Source organism: Equus quagga, chromosome 11 (assembly GCF_021613505.1).
Source record: "Equus quagga isolate Etosha38 chromosome 11, UCLA_HA_Equagga_1.0, whole genome shotgun sequence".
In the NCBI taxonomy this organism is placed as follows: domain Eukaryota; kingdom Metazoa; phylum Chordata; class Mammalia; order Perissodactyla; family Equidae; genus Equus; species Equus quagga.
In genome coordinates, this window is record NC_060277.1 from 14,875,065 (window position 1) to 14,899,960 (window position 24,896).

The 24,896-nt window shown below is 36.7% G+C and overlaps 1 protein-coding gene across 3 annotated transcripts in view; it reads left to right on the plus strand.

Annotated features, from left to right (window-relative positions):
* TBC1D32 (TBC1 domain family member 32) overlaps positions 1-24,896 on the plus strand; it is a 188,844-nt gene that overhangs the window by 55,373 nt on the left and 108,575 nt on the right. For all 3 annotated transcript variants that reach the window (XM_046677841.1, XM_046677842.1, XM_046677843.1), the window contains 4 exons: positions 10,278-10,479; positions 10,996-11,078; positions 19,563-19,701; positions 23,322-23,409. In XM_046677841.1, the coding sequence (XP_046533797.1) occupies positions 10,278-10,479; positions 10,996-11,078; positions 19,563-19,701; positions 23,322-23,409 (512 nt within the window). The remainder of the gene's footprint in view (positions 1-10,277; positions 10,480-10,995; positions 11,079-19,562; positions 19,702-23,321; positions 23,410-24,896) is intronic.

Sequence of the window (24,896 nt, forward strand, 5' to 3'; positions counted from 1 at the left end):
ATAATTATTGGCTCATATTTAATGTATATGGGCTTATTCAAATTGTTTATTTCTTCTTGTGTGAGTTTTGGCAGATTGTAACTTTCAAGGAATTGATCCACTTATCTAGGTTATCAAGTTTATGGGCATAGATTGTTCATAATATTCCTTTAATACTCCTTTACTGTCCATGGGATCAGTAGTGATGACCCCTCTTTCATTTCTGATAGTATTAGTAATGTGTGTCTTCTCTTCTTTTCCTTTAACCTGGCTAGAGGCTTATCAATTTTATTGATCTTTTAAAGAGAGTAGCTTTTGGTTTCTTTTTTTCTCTATTGATTTCCTGCTTCTAATTTCATTGATTTCTGTTCTGGTTTGTATTTTTTGCTTCCTTTGGAATTAGTTTGTACTTTTTCTAGTTTTCTCTGGTGGAAGTTTAGATTATTGATCTTTAGGTCTTTCTTCTTTCTAATATATGCATTCAATACTATAAATTTCCCTCTAAGCACTGTTTTTGCTGCATCCCACAGATATTGATAAGTTGTATTTTCATTTTCATTTAGTTCAAAATATTTTTAAACTTCTCGGGAGTCTTTTTTGACCTATGTGTTGTTTATAAGTCTGAGAGCATATTTTGTATGATTTATATTCTTTTCACTTTAAGGTGTGTTTTATGACCCAGAATGTGGTCTGTCTTGGTGAATGATCTGTGTGAGTTTGAGAAAAAGGTATATTCCACTGTTGTTGGATGAAGTGTTCTATAGATGTCAACTATATCCAGTTGGTTAATGGTGTTGCTCAGTTCAGCTGTGTCCTTAGTGACTATCTTCATGCTGGATGTGTCAGTTACTGACAGAGGAGTGTTAATCTCTAACTATATTGGTCAGTTATCTATTTCTCCTTACAGTTCTGTCAGTTTTTGCTTCATATATTTTGAGCTGTGAGGTGCATACAAATTAAGGATTATCATGTCTTCTGGAAAGTTGATCCCTTTATCATTATGTAATGCCCCTCTTTGATAATTTTTCTTGCTGTGAATTCTGCTCTGTCTGAAATTAATATAGCTGCTGCAGCTTTCTTTTGATTTTCAGCGTGGTGTATCTTTCCCCATCCCTTTACTTTTAATCTGTCTTTGTTCTTATATGTAAAGTTGGCTTGTATAGACAACATGTAATTGGGTCTTGTGTTTTTTTTTTAATCTACTCTGATGGTCTGTCTTTTAAGTGATATTTTTAGATTGTTGACATTTAGAATGACTATTGATATAGGGGATTAATATGTACCATATTTGTTACTGTTTTCCATTTTTGCCCTTGTTCTTTCCTTTTTTTGGTGATCCACTCTTTTTCTGCTTTCTGTTATTTATTTTTTTCATCGTGTGTGTTTTAGTCTGTTTACATCTGGGAACATTTTGTCTTTCTGACAGTATTCACACAGGGCCAAGGTCTTTACGTGGCTCCCCATTTAATCCTCAGCGCAGCTAAGGAGAGGGCCTTTGTGGTCATCTCTATTATATAGATGGAGACTTTGAGGCTTGGATTTCCTTAGCTTTAATTTAGTATGGGGGGGTGACTTTTTTTTCTTATTTTCTCTATTTTTGACCCATTTCACACTGATTAAAATTTTATTTTTTCTACCTACGAAAGTAATACAGACTCCTGGCAGTGAACAGGAAGGAGGAAGGTAGAATAGTAACTAAGTTGAGCATCAGCATGGAGTGAGGTTAGGTGCCTGAGCCCTGGTTCAGACCACTTGGGTTCGCATCCCAGCTCCACCACGCAGTCATGCGCTTCTCGGTGCCTGAGTCTCCTCACCTGTGAATTAGGGATAGTCAGCACTGCCTGCCACACAGGGCTGTTGAAACTTTAAACTGCGCCTCACAATGGTAACGCAAGGGTCAGCTTTTAGTATGCACACACGTGTCTTATAAAGAGTAGGCTGAGTGCTGGGCATGGTGTTTTCTTCAAGTACCTAACCTAAGTTTTGTAGAAGGTAAGCTTCTGAACTCCCACCTATCTCGGGTAGAATAAATAATTTTCTTACTTGGTTGATGGCTTGGCTGAATGGAGACTGAAGACCTGGTTACATTGTCTTCCTGCTCCACTATCGCCAAGTCTGATGTCTGAGTTTCTTCTTTTTCAGGAATTTTGTTTTGCCTCTGAAAGTTTCTAGGACCTGATGTTTCATGAGGGTGTGACTTGCTCTAGGTCTTTTTTTATTTTCTTAGGTGTTAGCTGGACAACATTAGGCTGAAGACTTGCATCCTTTGACATGAGGGACTGCTTCTGTTTTGTGTTTGATCGTTTTTCTGTTTCTGCGTTCTCTTTCTGGTGCGCCTGTGACTTGGAGGTTGAATTTCCCTGAGTGGTCCTCTGGGTCCCTTAGCTTTTCCCTCATAGTTCTGCGTTTCAGTCTCTTTGTTTTGCACATAGAGGATGTTCTTGAATTTATTTTGACAGTCGTTTTTATTTTCCAAGAGCTCTTGTCCTTAGTTTGGTATTTTTCAAACTTGTCAAATGGTCGAATGGACTGGGTTTTCCTGCTGGGGAGCACATGCCTGGCTGCCAGATCCTGTCACCCAGTGCAGGAGGGGCCATCCTGGTCCAGAATGCTGACTTCCACCCCTCTGACTCCTTGTCTAGTCAGGCACCATGTGGCTGTCCTCACCCGCACCTGGTTTCCACCTCCAAGCCTCTTAGGCTTACCCTCTCCAGAACAGCTCTGTCCAGTAGAGCTTTATGCAGTGATGGAATGTTCTGGATCTGCACCATTCAGTAAGGTTGCCACTAGCCACTTGCTGCTGTTGAGCACTTGAAGTATGGCTAGTGTGACCAAACTGAGGTGTAAATTTAAAAATTAAAAAACGCTAAATCTGGCTACTGGCAATGATATTCACCTCTCTAGAGAGTAACCCTCCAGTCTTCTACTAGGATCGGGAAGGGGCTATAGGCTGGAAGACCTTAGACCACTCCACTGGTTTTCAGCCCCACCTACCTCCTGTCCTTGGCTCTCCGTGGTGCCTCAGACCTCTGGGCTTGGGCTGTGCCTGCTGCTGCTGAGTTCTGCAGCTCCGCTTCTCCCAGGCTGTTCCTCAGTTACCATGTGTCTTGCTGCTTTCCCTCTTTTGAGTCACTGCTGACATCTTTTGGCTGTTCTTGTTTCTTTTCCTTTTTTTCATTGTGGGTTTACATCTCTTGATTTCTTGATCCCTATTTTTCTGGGGCTTGATGGGAGGGCGCTGAGATAAACAGTGGTTTAATCTGCCATGAATAATCAGCTTACTTGGTCTTCTGTTCTTGCTTAATGGCTGTGATATCTTTCCAAATCCCTTTGCGCCTAGTAGTGAGCTGTTCTCTTCTCTTCTCTGAGTTCTCCCCTTTCCTCTCAGATCAGCTTTTCTGTGTAATTTGATCTTTTCATGTTGCTGGTTCTGTCCATATTTAAGGCAAAATAGATGTAGATGAGGGCTCCTCCATTTATTTTTTAAGTTGGAGAGTTTCCAGCTAGACCTTTCCTGAACAGGATTCTGATTGGCAGCTCTGTGTGGACCAATATGGTGAGTTGATGAGCAGCTTTTCTGAGAACAAGTGAATTGCTGGGAGTTTCCTATCATATTGGGGACATTCCAGATGCCAGAATAAAGAAGGCTTTTATCTTGGATGTTCCTTTCTCCCTCTGGAGAAGCCTTTACTTGCCCTCAGTATTTGTTCAGAGTTTTGCCCTGGGATAAAAGCTGCTCATGCTCCTGAGGTGAGTGTGAGTTGTGGCAGTGGCAGACCACAGACCCCTCCTCACCTGGGGCCCCGCTGCCCTTGCTGACTCTGAGCCCAGAGCCTTGCTGTGGGCTCTCCTGCTCTGTGGCCCAGGCAGGGCATTCACACTGTGGGTTCCCTGCTGGTGTGATCTGGAGCTGCTCTCTCCCTGTCTGCCCTTTCCCCAGCAGTCTTTAAAACCTCTCTCTCTTCCCATTCTTGCCACTGTTCAGGAGTTTTCCCTTTTGTGCACCTGTAGTGTTATTTTACTGAGTTCTCAGGAGTAGTGGGATGCAGATGTGTGTGGACACGTGTCCTCCTTCCCTGGTTTTAGTTGAGCGTTTTATATAATTCCATTTTTTTCTCCTCTCTTAGCATATCAATTATACTTCTCCTTTTTACTCTTCTTAGTGGTTGCCCTTAAGTTTGTAATATTTAAAACTTCATTAGTCATAATTACTGGCATGAAGTCCTCTTTCCTATAACAGTACACCACTTAACAGATAGTGCAAGAACCTTCTAAGATTATTCCCAGTTCTTCCCTCCTGTCCCTCATAACACTGCTCTTTCATTTCGCTTTTCCTTAAGCTTTAATCACCAAATATTTTTTGCAGTTATCACTTTGAGCAAACTTATCTATTAGGTCACTTAGTAATAGGAAAAATAAAATCTTTTATGTCTTCTTCATGAAATATCTTATATACTAGCATTTTTTTATTTCAGTAGATAGTCCTAAAAAAGGTATTGCTGAGTCAGAGGGGCATGTATATTTTACATTTCATAGATACTGCCAGATTATTTTCCAGTGTTGTAGGATTTTACCTTCTTGCTGGCAGTGTATGAGAAGCATGGAGTGCCCTTTACATATTCTTGTCAGGACTGTATAGTAGATTTGACATTGTTTTGGCAACCTAATGGGTGAGAAATCTTGTTTTCATACATATTGACCTGACTCTTGTTGAGTTTTAGCATCTCATTGCTCCTATGGAGACATGGTTACTGGCTATTTCCATTTTGTGATAGTAGTGTTCCTTTCCATATCATTTATCCATTTTTTAGTTTGATTTTTTTCATCTGCTCAGATTTATATATGCACACAGTAAACTTGCAAGGCTTATTGTAAAAAACAGCAGTTTCTTTCTTGTTCTTCAGAGGTAAGTACTTTCAGCTGCCATTGATGTTTCCTTTAGAGTTTACTTCTGTATCATTAAACCATGTGCTTATAATACTTCCTGATTTTTAGTTTAAGGCATTATCCATTGATTCATCTCTCTTTCCGCATGACCCCCAAAATACACACACTGGTCTCCCCCACATCCGTGCAATATAGTGAATAATAGCCTTGGCTAGAGTCATACTGTATCCATCTTAAGAACAATCTTCATGGCCTAGCCATGTGATTACTTTTCTTTTCTTTTACAACTACTTGTTTTCTCTGGAATTAATAATTCTCTTTCTTTGGTTTGTTGGCATAATTTTTAATGTACTTAAATTTCACTGCATTGCTATATCATCCACGTGGTCTTTCCTAATTAATTGTCTTCTCTCAATATATTCAAATACTAGACAAATTCTATCAATTTAATTTTATGGAAGACTTTTTTTTAAAGCCTTCTGACCTATTTTATTCAGGACCAGTTGCTGCCTTGGTCTGGCACATAGTTTTTATGCTGCTAACAACCTTTATCCTCATTATGGGGTAGCTTTATATTTTTCCCCTCCTTCTGGAAGCTTTTCAATCTTCTCTTGGCTATTACTGTTTGAAATTTTATGATGATATCTCTTGATGAAGTTCTACTTTTATCTACTCGATGTACATTTTTAATTTGAAGATTTATGTCTTTCCATTTAGGGAAGATAGCTGGATTATTTCTTTTTTCTCTTAAACTCGTATTATTTGGATTTAGACTTCCTTATCTGTTCTATTTTCTATGCCTTGCCTTTTTTTTTTTAATTTTCTAGGAAATCCTCAACTTTATTTTTCAGTCCTTCTGTTGAATTTGAGATTTTCATTTCTGAAGTTGTATTCTTCTTTTTAGAAGAGCACATTCTTGCTATGGCATCCTATTCTTTTTTTTTTTTTTTTTTTGGTGAGGAAGCTTTGCCCTGAGCTAACATCCATTGCCAAGGTTGAAGAAGATTAGCCCTAAGCTAACATCTGTTCCAGTCCTCCTCTACTTTGTTTGTGGGATGCCTCCACAGCATGGCTGATGAGTGGAGTAGGTCCATGCCCAGGATCTGAACCCGCAAATCCAGGCCACTGAAGCAGAGCACATGGAACTTGAATCACTCGGCCATGGGGCCGGCCTCTATCATCCTATTTTTGTTTCATGAATATACATTCTTTTACCTCTATGAAGGTAATGAAGTTCTCATTTCTCATTTTCTTTTGTCCTTTCAAGTTGATTTTTGTATTTGTTGTCTTGATCCCTTTTTAAATTAGAGATTTCTTCAAATATGTAAAAGTCATTAAAAAGCTGCTTGAAAACTGCAGAAAAGTGGGCCTTGTCACCTGTGGCCTTTACTGTAGAGGAAGCTTGCTGTGTTATTGTTTGGGGAACCTTTAATATCAGTAACTTTAGTCTTTTCTTTGTTCTGGTCAGATTCCATAGAGAAGGCTCTTAGAGTAGCTGCATGAAGAGAGTATAAGCCTAGTGGGAGAAGACAACTGGGTAGAAAAGGTGATGGGTTTCAAGCTTTACTATATAAACTTTGATTTAATCACATGGGACCGTCTATGTTCTTGACCTCTGCCTACCTTCCAAGAAGTGCACTGGAGTGGTTGCACAGAATGTGGTAGGGAATCTGGAGGTCAAACTCATTCTTTTTTTAAAAAAATTAGTTTAATTAATTTATGTATTTTTGCTGAGGAAGATGAGCCCTGAGCTAACATCTGTGCCAGTCTTCCTGCACTTTATATGTGGGTTGCTGCCACAGCATGGCTAACAAATGGTGTTGGTCCGTGCCTGGGATCTGAACCTGTGAACATGGGCCACTGAACTGGAGCATGCCAAACTCAACCACTAGGCCATGGGGCTGGCCCCGCACACTCATTCTTAAACTGACTTTCAGGCAACTCTTCTGTTTTCAGTCCCACTTTTAACCCCAATTCCGTAGATATTTGGTGCCACCAATTTGAGTTTTTTGAGAAGTTCTATGAAATAATTGTGTTGATTCTCTTTTCTACACTGGTTGATGATTTGGTTTTTCCAGGTCCTGAATTACTCCTTGTTGTTCTACTTTCTAGGTTCCAAAACTTTGTTACTATCACATCCTTTCTTCTTGTCCTTGACAGCTATAAAAGCCTTCTGAAAATTGTTTAGTTTTGCACTTTAGTATTTCAGGAGGAAGCAGATGTGAATGTGTGTTCAATCTGCCATATTTAACTGGAAGACTTTTTCTTACCTGTATATAACAATTCTTTTTTAAAATTAGGAAGTCTCTTTGTCATGAATTCCAAGGTTTGTTTTTATTGTCCATCACTTCCCTTTTAAGTTTTTTCCGGCTGTATAGATATAATGTAATTGTATGTAGTCAAGTTTTTTCCAATCATTATCTTTATGATTTCTAGGTTTTTTCTTTTAGCAATCTCCCTCACATTGAAGTTAAACAAATAAGACATAAAATGTCAGAAAGAATTTCTTCTGACTCCTCATTATGCAGTACTTAAGAGTTTCTGATTAATTATATTAGCAAAAGATTGGAATCTTGAATGTCTGTTAACAAGACGCTAGTTGATTAAATTATGTTCACACAACAGAGTGCTTAGCAGCTGTAAAAAGGGAGTGAGGGCTTTTTGGTGTACTGCTGGGGCATTATCTTCAGGATACACTAAGTGAAAGAACAAAACACAGAAGAATGTTCATAGAATGCTACTTTCTGTATAATAGAAGGTAATATGAATAAATCATATTTATTTATATTTTTCAAAAGGGAATGATGAAAAGATAAACTGAAAAGTAATGACAGTAGTTTTAGAGGAAGGGAGAACAATTTGTGGATAGGGAGGTGTGGGTGTAAGACATGTAGGGTATACCTTAATTGTACCTAGATTTGATTTTGGAACCATGTAACTTTTACATACTAAATATAAAACAAAGTTAAATTTTAAAAAAGTCAAATTAAAAAAATTCAAACTGATGGAAATAAGTGAATTTAACCACCAAATAGTCAAGTTAGTGACATACCCATGCAGAGAAAAGAATTACTTCAAGTGACCTAAGTTGATTGAACATTTATAGTGGGATATATTCTAAGGTAAAAAAAATCATTGAAGTGGAAAATCATCAATCTTAAACTACTTTGTGTATATTTTGGAACTATTATGCACATATTCTAAGATGAAGCAAATATCAGTTAGCATCATAAGGAACTAGAATTTCAATATAAGAGGAAAAAATAAAAAAGGATAAAATTAAAGAAGTTAAACTTGAATTTTATATTCATAATGGAAATATAAGTCTAAACTTATTTTTCTTAAAAAATTACTTTTCTTAGCACTACCACTGGAAAGGCCTAGAAGTAATGACAACCCCTTAACCTTGAACTGGCATCCAGATTGTGGTCTCTAAATATCTCTTTTGCTCTAAGAAGAGGGTGGGATCTTTGAAGAAATTGCTGTTTCTAGGTTGGGCCAGAAAATGTGCTGGGTGATCCTGGGATATCTTAACTATTTTAGACATTGAGGAAATATCTAAGACTAGTAGGATAGTGTCAAAAGTACCTCCAAGCTACCAGAAGGGGCCTCCTACTGATTTAAGGTGGGAAATTTGAAGACCAAGAAAATAATGACTGCGATGGATCAAAGTACGTATAAAGTACATAAAGATACATGGTTTTAAAAAAGGTACGAAAATTTAAAAAAATTTTAAAGACGACCTTGTCAGTTACCTATTGAGGTTGTGATGGCACCAATTCATTACTTTGCAAATTGATAAAAAAAGATTCAAGCATTTTTTCCAGGCTTTCCTGTACAAACACTTTTTTAATATAACTTTTAAGTTCCTGAGGATAAAGTTCTTCATAGAAAATTTTAGCTAGTAAAACACAAAATAAATAATATAATTAGAGAGTCACCATTTGGTAAACCCTAAAGAAATAGTAGATTTAGGAAATGATCATGAATTGATGCTAAAACCTTTAGATGAAAGGCTGGTGGGAAGGACTTCCTACTGGGGAGTTCAGGCTGATACCATCTGATGGACTGAGTTTTAGCACTACTAAAACTGGGCCAACCAGACATGTGCCTTGTGATGTGATGCGAGAGGAGGTTCACAGCAGCAGCCACCTCTGGAGTTATTTTGCCAAGAAAAAAGATAAGTAATTGAACTTACATCTAATTAAGTTTCTCGATCTAATTATCACTTTATAGGAAATATGGGGAACTAGAGGAACGTACTAAATGATACCGTGGTGAAGCAATTATCTAAATAAAGAATGGACGGGAAAAATAACTCCATTTCTCCAACGAATCAGTGATGTGGGACAAAGGAAAAGGGGCCTAAATAACTACAGCAACCTGCTGCGCTCTGTGGGCCTTGTTTGAATTCTGATTTGAATAACCTATTGTAAAAAGACAACCTTAAGAGAGTCAGGGGAATTTTGACATAGGCTGTCAGATAGTAAAAAGTTGTAATGAATTTTGTTGGGTGGGGTATTAGCATGTAACATAGAAACATTTATCAGTTAGAGATGGACACTGGGTAAAATGATATGATTTTTGGGATTTATCATATTATACTCCAGTAGAGGGCGAGGTCAGGGAATAAATAAAACAAGACTGGCAAAATGCTGTAACTGTTGAAGATAGATGAGGAGTACATGGAGAGTCAGTACCTTATCCTGTCTACTGCCTATTTTATTTTTTTAAAGCCAGAAAAACTAATGAAAAGTGTGCTGTTCTGAAGCCAGACAGCCTGGGTTTGAGTCTTGGCTCCAGCTCTTACTAGCTGTGTGATATTGTTCAAGTTACTTAACTTCTGTAAGCCTTAGCTATATTTTCTTATCTCTAAAAATTGAAGAATAATATAGCTGCTTCATAGGTTTATTGTAAGGACTAAATAAGTTAATACACTTAAAATACAACATTGCCTGGCACTTTATAAACATTTACTGTGTTCTTCTTTATCTATTATTATTATTACTATTAGAGTGTCCCAGCCTTTGAGTTAGGGGAGCTAAGTCCTGTTAATGGAATAGGAAACGTATAACAAGTGCTAGGAATGGAGAACTCATCATTATGTTTTCACTATAGAATCAAGCGAAGTTATGTGTGGCCCTGGACCCATGATGTCTATAACCCTGTAAGTGTGTAGTCTTGTTGCTTTTTCCTATCCATATGTTCTTTACTCTTTTCTACTGAAACTGCTCTCATTATTAGACAGCTGCACGTGGGTAGGAGCAGGAATATGGAGAAGTCAGAGAAAAGCTAGAGGAGGACAAAAAAGGAACCAGCCAACTGAAGTTTGTGCTAGGCCTCCTTTTTGCTAGTGCTCTATGAAATAATGATTTATAAGCTTAGAATCACTTTTAGGTTTCATCTTTTAGTCCTACAGGTGCTCATATAATTGCCCAGTTTTCGAAAAAACTTCTAGATGAAGATATTTGTATTTTTTCTGGATCGGAAATGTTGCCTGTGGTTAAAGGAGCTTTCATTTCCGTGTGTCGTCAAATATATAGTACATGTGAAGGCTTGCAGGTGTTACTTCCTTATAATTTGCATGAATCTATAGCAAAGGCATGGAAGAAGGTAAGTATTCCTGAACTTCTTTTTTCTTCCCTGCTAATCTTTATTTCAAATAGTCAGTATTGTAGTATCTTACTGGTGTTAATATATTTTACTGGAGCAAATATGGCTTCGTTAGCATCACAGTACTCTAATACGTAATGCTTTCTCATTTGGCACAAGATGACTTTAGTGCCGCCTTTAGTACTAGACTTTAGTACCAGAGAGGTAGTACTGGCAAACCTCTTTGGAAGTTTAAACTTGAATTTGAGCAATCTTTACAGACAGCTGAGTTTTTCTTATGGACACTGGAGATGATAGTGTAGCAATAGTCAAATATATATTAGTGGACTAAGTCTTTTTACCCTGTTTAAATGCTTTATGAAACAATTTACGTGATATTTAAGAATTAAATAACTTAAATTTTGAAGGTAATTTAATTACATCAAGAATCAAATATAAAAATGTAGCATGAGATCTTATGAGTAATGCTGTCAATAAAAATATATATATAATGTAAATTGATCTATTATATTTTAGACAAGTTTGCTATCAGAAAGAATTCCTACTCCAGTGGTGGGTTCAGATTCTATTTCTTCGATAAACCTGGAATCCCCAAACATGTAAGTACAATTGATTTAAACTCATTTGTTTTTTACATTTGCTGAAATAATTTTAAAATGAGAATGTAATAGACTATTGTAGCAAAAAAGATTTTACAGGAAGGTTAATATATACATATAGGATCAAGGGAAATTACACCTAGGAGGAACTTCAGAGATCATATAATACTTGTACCTTTCAAAAAAAGAAATCTAGCAATATTTTATTTCCTTCATCCTGTATTTACATTTTGGGTTAGGAAACTTGACATGTTGTAGTGTTTCCAGAAAACTTGGAGAATTACCAAATACTAAAATTAGAAAGCTAAAACTAGGGAGTTCAGTAGAAGTAAAGTGTTTTCAAATGCCAATGAAGTCCATTTATTTTTAAATTATGACTCTTCAAAATGTGTGGGAGTGCATTTTAATTAGATTTTGGCATTGGAAAATTATTTAAATCAGTAATTATACCAATTTTTGATTTAAATGCCTCCATGTTTTTTCACAGATATCAATAGGATATGCAGTCAAATTAATGGGGAAGAAATAGGTATTTTTAAAATTAAGATCTGGTGACAAATGTTCCTAGAATCTCTTCTTAATTGAGTGTTGGCATAGTCTAAAAGGTAATTAGAGAGAACTTTAAGTGATATACTTGGTTAAGAGAAATTAAAAAAGTCAAGGTTTCTTTTTAGGTAGCTATAGTTTCAGCTTAAAAAACAAACAAGCAAAACCAAACAGCCAGTCAAACAAAAAGCTTTTTGCATTTCCTTAACAGTATAATGGTTCGACAATAGTTAATTCTCTAAAATGAAGTGTAATTTTTTCTGATATAGTTGTCAGATCAACTGCCTTTTGTTTTTTGCATGTGGGAGTAAGAAGAAACATTTCTGTTTTTAGATCTGTTGTCATTGAGATCTTCTATGATTTGTCTGTTAGTTTTCATTTTCATTCATGCGTTCATTTTCTACTCATTGATTCAGCTATCTATTGGACCAAGTGCTTTGCTGAGTCCTGAGGATACCTATATGCTTTAGAGAGCTGATTGTGTAGTGTGGAATACAAATAAGTAAATGCAATGTGACATTATAGTATGCTAAATTTATATGGTAGGGGTCAAGTAAGGTCCATTGGAGCTAACTTGTAGGGGAAATCTTTCAAGAAGAAGTTGTTGTTAAACTAAATTAAAATGAATCCATGGAATTAAAATGATTCCAGGGGAAGAAATAGTGTGGTCAATAGGCTAGAAGTAAGAGGGAACATAATTAACGTATTTTTTTTTTTAAGATCGATACCTGAGCTAACAACTGTTGCTAATCTTTTCTTTTTTTTTAATTGCTTTTTCTCCCCAAATCCCCCCAGTACATAGTTGTATATTTTAGTTGTGGGTCCTTCTAGTTGTGGCATGTGGGACACTGCCTCAGCGTGGTTTGACGAGCAGTGCCATGTCTGCGCCCAGGATTCAAACCAATGAAAAACTGGGTCGCCTGCAGTGGAGCGCGTGAACTTAACCACTCGGCCACGGCGCCAGCCCCTCTTTTTTTTTTTTTTAATTGCTTTTTCTCCCCAAATCCCCCCAGTACATACTTGTATATTTTAGTTGTGGGTCCTTCTAGTTGTGACACGTGGGATGCGGCCTCAACATGACCTGATGAGTGGTGCTATGTCCGTGCCCAGGATCTGAACCGGTGAAACCCTGGGCCGCCGAAGCAGAGTGCGAACTGAACCACTCGGCCAGCGGGCCAGCCCCTAATTAACGTATTTGACACACATTTTACTGTCAGTAATATTTCTAGATTCTGATGTTACAGTGTTAAGGAACTAGTAAATTATATGCCACTCCTTCCCTCCTGAGTTGTGAACCAATTAAGAGATAAAAAAGTCAAGCAAATCAGCACACTGAATAACATAGGCTTCCTAAGACTGATCTGAAGAATTAGACAGATTTACCCTTCTGTCACAGTCGGCAGTGGACAGCCACAGGCTTCCGTTGAAGGCGGAGCTTGCAGAGATCAAACTTAGCTACATAGTAGAACAGAGCAGAATGTGTGCTTCCTACAGGTAGTTAGGTCTCAAAGAGGAAGTGGACTGGTGGAGACGCATTGCTTAGGCAAACATGCTTAGGTCATCCTCCAAATCTGAGTCCCTTGTTTCATGGGGAAGAACAAGTGATTGGGTAGAGAGAGGCAAGCAGCGTTAAGCTGGGGAATGTGCTCCATGTGGAAGTTGGATGCCAGAAGAAAAAGAGGTCCGCTCACCATCTGTTATTAATGTCTTGGAAAAGCTTTAAGAGAATTTTTGATAAGGTAGTCAGAATTGTTGATTTCATTTTTGTCATCAAAATTCAGTTACCTCATAGTAAGAGCTGAGTATCTTTTGCTCTTTTACATTAATTAGGAGATAGGCATTATTTGTTCCTTTACAGTTTGTTGAAACTTGTGTGTCAAACCATCTGGGCCAGTTAACCAGCCTAGCCTGATTCCAGCACTTAGCAGAAGCCTGAGAACTTTGTTGAATCAGTGAATGAATGAATGAATGATGCTTCTCCTACCCCAAGACCCTAGTTTCTAAATAATGATACCAACAGTAAGACTGCTATGATAAAGGTAAAATTAAGAGGAAGTTGCTAAAGTTAATTCCTATTTTTGAGCTTCTGACAGACTAATGTTAGGCATTTTGAACTTATATTTTCTGACAGCATATTTTGGAGATTCCTTCTTCATCCTCCCATTTATTGATGCTTACAGTACTTCAGAGAAGATAGAAGCTGTGGTATAGTCATCATGGGGGTTGATGTTTTTTAAATCTAGACTTTGAATTGCAACCCCAAATGAAATTTCTACAAGTCAGGTTTGGTTGATATCAGTGATTGCAAGCAACATAGTACCATCATTAGCATGACCATAGATAAAAATGTAATCACACGGGAAAGCAACTTGCCCTAACCAGTCATCAAGGGGCCTTTGGTAAAACTAGAGGGTTAAATAATGGGGGATCTTTGATGTGCAAAACTCAGCCTGTGATTCTAAGAAATAAAAGTAAACATCTAAACTTAATTTCCTCGAGTGTCTAACTGTCCCTAGGATATAACCATTCAAAAAATGGAGTTGTCATAAGCTAGCAAAGCATCTGCCCCTCCCTCAAGGCCAGTAAACAAATTCAGTGGCTTGGATCTTCCTTCCATTTTGAAACATTCAGAGTATTTTCACTATAATTTGAGGAGAATTAAACGCTAAGATAGTAGCAGAAAAGATAAACCAAAGTATGTCAGCTCTTTTTTATTTTTCAGAAGTATGGGATACAGCCTGCAAGTTTATGTTTAATGGCTAATGGTTCATTCAGGTTTCTTATTTCTGCTTAAATGACTTTTTTTTTTTTGGTGAGGAAGATTCACTTTGAGCTAACATCTGTTGCCAGTCTTCCTCTATTTTTCTGTATGTGGGTCACCGCCAAAGTGTGGCTGACAAGTGGTGTAGGTCCCATGGCAGGGATCCCAACCCACGAACCCTGTGCTGCCAAAGAATAGCATGCCGGACTTAACCACTGCACTACCAGGCCAGCCATTAAGTGACTTCTGATTATATTTTCTAAAAAATAACATTACACTTTTTATCTGAATAGTTTTTTGGTGTTAATTTGTTCAAAGTATTGTGTGTTGTTTTCTTTTAGTTCTTTAGCTGTAATTATTTTCCATTTTTTGATTCATAGTATTTTTTGGCCATTTTCTCCCTTGACCGTTTATTGCATTTGTTCATGCAAAGACCAGGTTTTGGTTTTGCTAATGCTCTTTTTCTTTCTATCCTTCTCTCACTTCTGTAGGACAGGAAAATAAGTGAAAGGGGATTGAAAATGGATGTTGAGAGAAGCAGTCTAGGAGCCAGCCGAGTGGCTGAGTGGTTAAGTTCGAGTGCTCTGCTTTGGCAGCCCAGGGTTTTGCTGATTTGGATCCTGGGTGCGGATTTAGCATGGCTCATCAAGCCATGCTGAGGTGGCATCTCACATAGTACAACTAGAAGGACCTACAACTAGAATATACAACTATTTACTGGGGGGCTTTGGGGAGAAGAAGGGGAAAAAAAAGAGAGAAGCAGTCTACATCAGCCATTCTAATTTTAATACATTTTGATATGTAGCACTTTAATAAACTCTTGTAATTATTTTTTAAGAACTTTCTACTGTGATTTTACTCTTTAATCCATGAAATATTTGGAATACATTAAGTTTCCAAACATAGTTGTTTTTACTACTATCTTATTTTGCTGTTGACTTCTAATTAATTTCTATTCTTTTCAGAGAACATAGATTGCGTGGTGTGTATCCTTTTAGGTTGGTTGAGATTTTGTGAGTGGTACAGGGTCAATTAAAATACAAATTTGTCTTTGCTTGAAAAGACTATTTTATGTTCTTCATGGGAAGCAGATATAGATAGTTATTCAGATTTTCAATACCTCCATCTGTATTTTGCTTGATTTATAATCATTCACTATAAAAGTGGATCTGTCCATTTCTCTTTGCAATTCTGGTGTTTTGGTTTATATATTTGCATTCTCTGGTGGTCTAGTGGTTAATATTTGGTGCTTTCAGTGCTGTGGCTCGAGTTCGTTCCCTAGTCAGGGAACCACACCACCTGTCTGTCAGTTGTCATAGTGTGGTGGCTGCGTGTTGCTGTGATGCTGAAAGCTATGCCACTGGCATTTCAAATACCAGCAAAGTCACCCATGGTGGACAGGTTTCAGTGGAACTTCTAGACTAGGACTGACTAGGAAGAAGCACTTGGCCATCCACTTCCGGAAAAAGTTGGCCGTGAAAACCCTGTGAATAGCAGCAGAGCACTGTCTGCTGTAGTGCTGGAAGAGAGAGGATGGTGCGGAAAGACCGGGTAGGTTCCGCTCTGCTGTCCACACTGTCGCTAGGAGTTAGAATCAGCTCAGTGGCACTGACAACAAATTTACATTCTATGCCATTAGAAACATAGAAGTTCACTGTTATGTCTTGGTAACTTTTTCCTTTCATTATATATAGTGTCTCATTATCTTATTACTGTTGTACTTTGCTTTCAATTTTATATTATGTAATAATGTTGCTGAATCTGCTTTAGTTAGTATTTGCATAGTATGTTGGTTAAGAGTGTTTTTGTTTGCAGATAACTCAGAAAGGCTTTCTTTTTCTCATATAATGAGAAGAATCTTGGTGGAATGTCCAGGCATTGGCTTATTGACGCTGTTTGAGACCCAGCCTCCTTTTCTCTTGTTCTGCATCATCGTTGTTTGCTTTTTGCCCTTAAGATTATACACTAGCCAGCAAACCTCTAGATCTCCCAGCTGCCTTCTAAGAAAAGAAGGTGGAGAGCAAATGATTTGTTTTCATGATGCCTTGTCTTTTATTCAGGAAAGGAATCTCTCTCGTTACATTTTTTTGGTCAACATCTTTTTGAATTTGTCGTATGGCTGTCTCTCACTGGATAAGAGTTGGTGAAAAAGGAGCTGTAGATGGAGATTGGGTCAGCCAGTCAATATTATCTGTTAACACACAGCATTTTTTTCCATCCCTTTATTTTCTACCATTTAGAGTTGTAAATTTTGTGTTTTTATCTGATCTGGCAATCTCTGTTTTTTCATTAGGTGAGTTTAAGTTTTTAAAATTTTTATAATACTAATATATTTGGGGTTTATTTTTCTTATATTTTCTGCTTACGTTCTATTTTCTTTGCTTTTCTCCTTTATTGCCTTATCTTACAGCAATAAAAGTTTTTATTCCTATTTTTCCCTTGGTTTTGATATTATTAGTCAAGTTTAAGTGGTTATTCCTAAATTCTGAATGTATATATTTAACTGTACATGTTTCCTATGAAAGTATAAAGTAATTGGGTATTCATGTTATGTTTTGAAAAGCAACATGGGTTTTAGCACACTTTGACCAGTCATTGATCCTCTAAACACTCTATAACTCTTAATCTTGTTATAGTTATCTAGAATTTTGATTTTCTATTTTTTAATCACCTAACTTACTTCTTCTGACAGTCTAATATTAAATTTGTTGCTACGTTTACTGTATGTCATTTGTTGAAACTTATAACCCATTCTTTTTGATAGGCTCTCTTTTTTCCTAATGAAGTATATTTTTAAGTTCCCCCAAATAGTTATCCTTTAATTGTTCTTTAAAGGTTTGAGGGTAGTAAACTGTCGTTATCTTTCTGTGTCAGAGAATGGCTCTTCTCCCTTCAACCCACACAAACCACCCCCTCCCCTCACAACTCCACCCCCATCAGCATGCTGGCGCATGCAGGCCTTCCGCTGAACCCTTCCTCTCTCACACACTCACAAACTCGCACTTAAATGGTAGTTTATCCATGTGTAAAAGTTTTGATAGACAATTGCTTCTCATTAGTGTTTCAGGCCATTACTCCACTGTCTTCTGGAATAAGTAGTAACGGATAAATGTTAGTATAATCACCTTTCTTTTATAGGTCACCTTTTTTTCTCTCATAACTTTTAATTTCTTTTTTAGATATTTCCTGTTTCTATGTGATTTAAGTTTACACTGCTTGGTACTTTGAATGTTCTATTGAGCTTTAGACTGATCTGGTGTCTTTCCTCAAATCTAGAAAATTTTCCGTAATCTTTCCGGATACTCGTTCCATTCTTTTGTCTTGGAGCTTTTATTAGATGCTTTTTGAGATTTTTCAGTCTATGTTCTGTGTCTCATCTGTTTTCTCAAACATTTATTTCTTATTTATCTGCCATTCAATTCACTAATTCTTTGACTGACCTAGAATTTATCCCTTTTGCTTTAAGTGGCTATTATTGTCAAGATTTCCAATTTCTTTTAAAAAAAATCTACCTGTTTTCATTTCATTGCTGCTTTTGGCTTCACAGTTTTTATGGAAGTTAAAAACAATTTCCTTTGAGCATTGGAAATAAAATTATTATAAAGTCATTGTTTCTGAAAATTATTTCAACTGGAATGGATTCATTTGGTGAATGCTGATTCTGCTGGCTCTTAGCTTAGATATCTTTTGAAATTTGATTGCCTGTCCATGTTTAAATGTCTTTTTTTCTTTCCTGTTTTCCTTCCTCCCTCCCTGTTTCTCCAGATTTCTATTTCTATGTTCATTCCTCCCTGTGCAGCAGTTTTATGGTTTTTCTCTTTTACCCCCATGTTTTAAATAAACATTATATTGGCATTTTGAGGCTCCTATCAGCAATGATGAAGGTATTACAGGTAACAGTTAAAAACTAAAAGATGAACTGATCATCTGCTCGTCTCTAGAAATGAGGCTTTCTCTGTATCTTCCTGTCTCCCTAGGCTTATGGCTTATCAAAAGTCCCAGTTTGGGGCATACTTTATATGTTTATATTTTGTTTATTGTATTTTCTTTAAGTGTATAAATTAATTATAAAGTTTAATTTCAGTTACATACATATTCTTTTTACTAGTCTTACCCGGTCATAAGTCTTAAGCAATGAGCCTAGCACTGGTCTTGTGTCTCATATGTAACTCTTTTGGTCCTTTTTATCCTGTTGGAGCCAAATTTGATTTCCATTGTCTGCTTTTGCCTGAGAACTACAGTGTCACTCACTTCTTTGTGCTTCTGTTCTCTTTGTCCATGGTGATGTTTATTTTGGATTTGAACATGGTTCTATCTTTTGGTCATTGCTGTGTAATGAATATGTGTCAGAGGAATATGTGTCGAAACATGTACTGATCCTTCCTTTTTTGATCAGAAAAGTCCTGGATTTCAAATCTGTCTTGTAATCAGTCCTAAAACAGACTTCTGAAACTTCCTTGGTGGTTGGGGGGGGGGGCATACTTTTCCATACTCACTGTTTTACTGTACATAAACTTTTGATTTTGAACTATTTTAATATCCACGGTTTCTTTCCAGACAGCTGGAGTTGTAAATTTTCTCTTACTTCTGGTGCTTCAGACTGAAGTGCTCATATTCCTTCCTGTGTTTCCAGATTTCTAGCCCTGACTCTTCTATTAACTGTGTGTCTTCTGAATGTTTCGAGTTTTTCTCTGGAGAATGTTTCTGGCCTTCCTTTTAGAAGTGTTCTGAGAAAGAAAATGTCATTCTCCAAAAGTTGAATTAAAAAACTATGAAAATATATGGCTGATGTGCTTTATAAAGTCAGAAGACAGATACCCTATGATGAAAAGGAAGTATAGACATAGTGGTGAATTGGGGCTTGGGGAATCCAGGCACTGCAGAATTGTAAGGGGAAAACAATGAAATTAAGGCATAGATGAGAGAACCAAGGTGTAATAAAAATGCTGACATATGCAGTTAATATTGATTCATTCAGTGAAGGCAAATTATTGGGATAGAAGATATAAGTATGAGAGAACTCACTATCAAGGAAACCGTACTTTTTATTTTATTTTTTTGAGTACTTTGCAACCAGTGTGTACTCTGTAAATTTAATTAGCAGTATTAAACTGAACTGTTTTCTTTTAGTTTTGAGGGTAATAAAGAAATTCATAGCTTTCTTTTACCTGTTTCAGTATGGCTTGGGAAGAGAATGTGTTAGATGACTTACTAAATTTTGCTGCCACCCCCAAAGGACTACTACTTCTTCAAAAGACGGGAGCCATCAATGAATGTGTGACATTTATGTTCACCCAATATGCAAAAAAATTACAGGTATGAATTTCCATCTGCCACAGTTAAAGGAATTTTTGTTGCTGTAAAAGCCATTAAGAACATCGTTCTGTTTTCTGTGCATGAAGAGGTTATTAAACTTCAATTAAAAAGCCATGTAGCATTGTAATATTGAACTTGATATTTTTTCAGGAAAGCATTAGAGAATTGATGTTGGTATCTATGACTGTGTTTACAGGATGACAAACACCAGATAAAATAGGAAAATTCAGTTAATCAGCCATGTGTTTTATAAATATGATGTTAAACATCTGGATATACTAAAATTAGGTGAAACTCTGGGAAAAAAACCTGTTGGGTCTAAATGTACATGTCAGTGAAAGTTTAGGCCTCACATTTTAAAAGAAACAAAATATTTGTAAAGGAATTTTATTGTTGCTGCTGTTATATAAAATTTATGGTATAACTTAGCCTTTTCTGAGACAAAGGTCGTTGAGGTATATTCAGCTTTTTGCTGGCATAGTAAATATCCCTAGACTCCTGGGCTTTCTTAGGATCATAGCATCTTTTCGAAAGTGTTTTCTTTGTCTCTGGCAGCTGTTGTTTCTTAATGTTATTAGGTTGTCTGATCATGAATACAATTTTATTTGTTCTTCCTTACTCTTCAATTCTAACTTCCTGCTGTTGTTTGAGCCTATAAAAAAACAAGTAATTAACTTTCTAGAGTTGCTTTTGCTGATGAAGAGTAAGTAGTTTGAGAGGCCGGCCCCATTGCCAAGTGGTTAAGTTCGTACGCTCTGCTTCGGTGGCCTGGGGTTTTGCCTGTTCGGATCCTGGGTATGGACCAAGCACTACTCATCAAGCCATGCTGAGGTGGCATCCCACATAACACAACGAGAAGGACCTATAACTAAAATATACAACTATGTATTTGGGGGGCTTCGGGGGGAAGAAGAAGAAAAAAAAAAGATTGGCAACAGATGTTAGCTCAGGGTCAATCTTAAAAAGGAAAAAAAAACAAGAAATAGACAATGCATAAAAATTAAAAAAAAAAAAAAAGAATAAGTAGTTCCTGAAAGAGGGGCCTGACCATCCCTTCATAAGTAAAACATGAATATTAGTTCATGGGTTTATGATACTAGGTTTGTGTGTGCAGATATGTGTTTTTGTTTTTATTTAAATAGACCTCAACTGTAGAGAATTTAGTTATTTGTATGCCTCCGTTCATGGCATATGGTCTTCATCTGTCCATGCAACGTTTCTCTGTTGGTTAATTTTATTCCCGTCGTTCCTGGTTTGCAGTTTCAGTTCACCCTGTATGCGTTCCCCTTCCATAGGCTTCCATACCAATGTATTTGATATGTGTAATGCTCTTGGATATGTACACTTCTTGTAGACTATTGTCTTAGCCCATTTGGGCTATTATAACAAAATACCACAGACTGAGTGGCTTATAAATGGTAGAAATTTATTGCTCACAGTTCCGGAGGCTGGAAGTCTTAAGATCAGGATGCCAGCATGGTCAGGTGAGGGCCTTCTTCTGGTTCACAGACTTCTCATTGTTTCCTCACATGGCGGAAGGGGCTGGGGAGCTCTCTGGGATCTTTTTTTATAAGAGCACTAATCCCATTTATGAGGACTCTCCACCTTCATGACCTAATGACCTCCCAAAGGCTCCACTTACTACCATCACCTTCGGGGGCTAAGATTTCAACATGAAGTTTGGGGGGACACAGACATTCAGACTAGCAAATAGAAGTTTTTCAGGCTTTTTAAGTTTGTATAATTGAAATTGTTTTAATTTGAATTTCTCTGCTGGTGAGTTTGAATCTTTCCTTGTGTACTAGTTAACCATTTGGGTTCCATTTTTTAAAATATTCAAGAAATTCAGAGACAATTTTCTTTTTCATTCAGATGTTTGAAACCATGGAGACAGCTTTTACTCTTGTGATAATACACCTAGGACTAGATGTCATTTTTTTATATTCATAAATTTTAAAACAATCTAGTTTTCCTTTGTGCCACACTGGTGGTAATAATAATGTTCCCTGGACCTCAGTAACTTACAACCCTATAATTTAGCACGGTTCTTTAATGGTGCTTTAGGCTATTCAAGACATTTCCTGAAAATTTAGATTCTCAGTTATCTTGTAAGAAAGCAACTAGACCGTTTCCTTAATTATGCTGAAGAGAAAGTAGAGACCCAGACTACTCTGGAAGTTAGTGTGATCCGGAAGCTCCCTGGCTGCTAATATGTGAGCCAGCAGGGTCAGTGGGGTGACTGATGCGTAAGGTGTTTGCTCAGTTGATCTGGAGGAAGGCAAGTGGGAAACGGATAGACATTTATCTTGCTGTACGCTGTGTCATCTAATGGCAGAGCTAATGGATGATAAATTAAGGAAAATGGAAAATATAAGTAATAAAAATGGAAAAGGAAGGCATTATAAAGACATGAGCAGCAGAAAATTGAAGAAATAATCCCTTATTCTTTCTACTTTTTTGCCCTTAAAACTGAATTCCATAGTTTATATTTTTAAAGTTTGATTAAAATATATCCTTTTAATGAAATGTTGAAAAAATATAAGTTCTAAATGGTTAGCTCTGTTTAGAAGTACCATTTTGTAAGCCAACCTTATCTTAGCCAAAGTGTGAAAAGGAGGAACATTTTATGATGTGTTTATTTCCTTATTCTGATTTTTGCTGAGAGACAGACTCACTTGTGTACTTTACCTTGAGTACATGTATAGTACTCTCTTTGTGAAATAAATTATTTATTTAATGTTTTCTACAACAGTGTTTACAAACCTGTGTATTAATGATGATGATTCTTTGTGTGTGTGTGGATGTGTGTGTATGTGTATATATATACACTTCCTCAGAAAAAAAATCACATTTCCTCTAAAATGTATTGTCATTTTTAAGAAGATGCCATTGCTCTTTATAACGTTTGTTTAAAAACCCAGTTAAATTGTCAGTCAATATGGATTTATTAATGAGGAAATTGATTGAAGAACCAACCTAAAGAATCAAATAATAAATAGAATATAAAGTTGGAAGGAATCTTACTCTTCATCTGGTCCAAGTCCCTTATTTTATGTGCAAAGAGACTTAGACCTGGAGAGAGAAGTGACTTGTTCAAGGTCAGAAAGCAACTTGGTTTTAGGGCTGGGACCAGAATAGATCTGAAATAGGATTGTTAAGAATGTTACATTAGGGGCTGGCCCTGTGGCTGAGTGGTTAAGTTTGTGTGCTCTGCTTTGGCAGCCCAGGGTTTCACTGGTTCGGATCCTGGGCATGGACGTGGCACTGCTCATCAAGCCATGCTGATGTGGTGTCCCACATAGCACAACTAGAAGGACCTACAGCTAGAATATACAACTATGTATTGGGGGCTTTGGGGAGAAGACGAAGAAGAAGGAAAAAAAAGATTGGTGACAGATGTTAGCTCAGGGCCAATCTTTAAAAAAATATATATATTACATTAGTGGTAACTCATGATTGTGACAGTTTCCGAGTTTGTTTTTGCTTCTCTTCTTGTCTTTACTTGAAAGAATGTCTAGCATATGAATAAAAAAACTCGTTAACTATACATGTCACATATGAATAAGTATTAGCATGCTGTGTTTTCCTGCTTCTCAGTCGTTCCTTATTTATGTTCTTAGATCAGCAGACACCAAAAGTTTGGCTATGGAGTTTTGGTTACACAAGTGGCATCAACAGCAGCTGGTGCAGTAGCACTACAAAATTCAGGTAAGGTTTTTCCTTTAATTAGAATTATAATTATTTTAAATAAAATGAGCAAGCCAATGGGAAATTTAACTGGCACGATCAAGTATCAGAATATTTACTTGAAAGCTGTTTTTCTGGAGTTAGGCCTTAGGGAAAAGAAAGTTACAGGGTTTCCTTTTTATCTTTTCTCTTCCATGAATCGCACTGGGAATTTTTTTTCCTGTGAAAATATGTACAACTTCGTTGTTTCCTCAGAACAGTGGCACATAATGAACTAAACTGAGAAATATTTGATACTTTAAGAAGCCCTCCTCATCCTATAAATCAAAGGATATCATCCTCTCTCTTAGTACAATTGCATCTGATAGAATTTCTTAATGCTCAGTTTCAGTGGCTTATATATGCATCAGAATTTACAATTATAATAATCACACATACATACCATTTCCTTATTTTCTTTCCTTCTCTTCCATTCTTGAAGCTTTCCTCTCACCACCTAGCTTTCCCCACTATGTTTGCAGTTGGCATGTATTATCTAATATGGATTGGATTTTTAAAGTGTTTAAACATTGGGAATTTAATGTATCATCTCTTAAGGTTATCAGAACCCTGAACCAGAGACAAGATGTAATCTCTCATAGAGATGCTACAATTATATTTTTCAAAATTTATAGTTGCTGAATCACCGCTATTGATTGTTTCCTTAAATGAAAATATTTTTTATCTTGTATCTTAAACATTTTTTGGCTCAACTAATTTGGACTACTTGTATTAAGAAACGTGTTTCTTGGCAGAAGTTGCCCTAAGCTGAACCACTTATTTTTTCTTCTACTTAGAATAAAATCCAATTTATTGTAGTACTCAGAAACACATTAAAAGAAGCATTGGAGACTAGATTTAATCTCAGATTTCCCTTGGTTGAGTCATTAAGTTTCTGAGTCTCATAGTATCAAATTTTTCATGAGAGGGTTAAATGCAATTTTTCTCAAAGATGCATTCATAAATGCAATTCCTTCTTTTAAAGGAAGGAAGACTGACCCTGCTTGAGTTCCTCTGATGTCTTAGGTACTCTATTAGGAACTCTACATATATCATCCCATTTATACTTCATGACAACCCTTGAATGTAGCGCTGTTATTTCAGTTTTCAAATGGGGGCACTGATGCTCTAAGAAGTCAAGAGATTTGTCTAGGACATACAGCTAATAAGCTGGCTGATTTGTAATTTGAGCCCTGATACTCTTGACTTCAGACCCTATGTTTTTTCTGTTGTACCAGAGGACTCTGCTCTAGTGTTGTTATTATGAACTTACAGATTTTGTGATTAGATATTCTGTTTTACACTTTTTCATATGATTTGATTCTTCCTAAAGGAATGTAATGATCAGGCTTACTAATCCTTTTCATTTAGATAAATAGTATTTGACGCATGAGAATTTAAAGACATTATTGAGCCAAAAGCTGTGTGAAATGTAGAATTGTTCCAAGCATATGAAATTACAAAAAAGT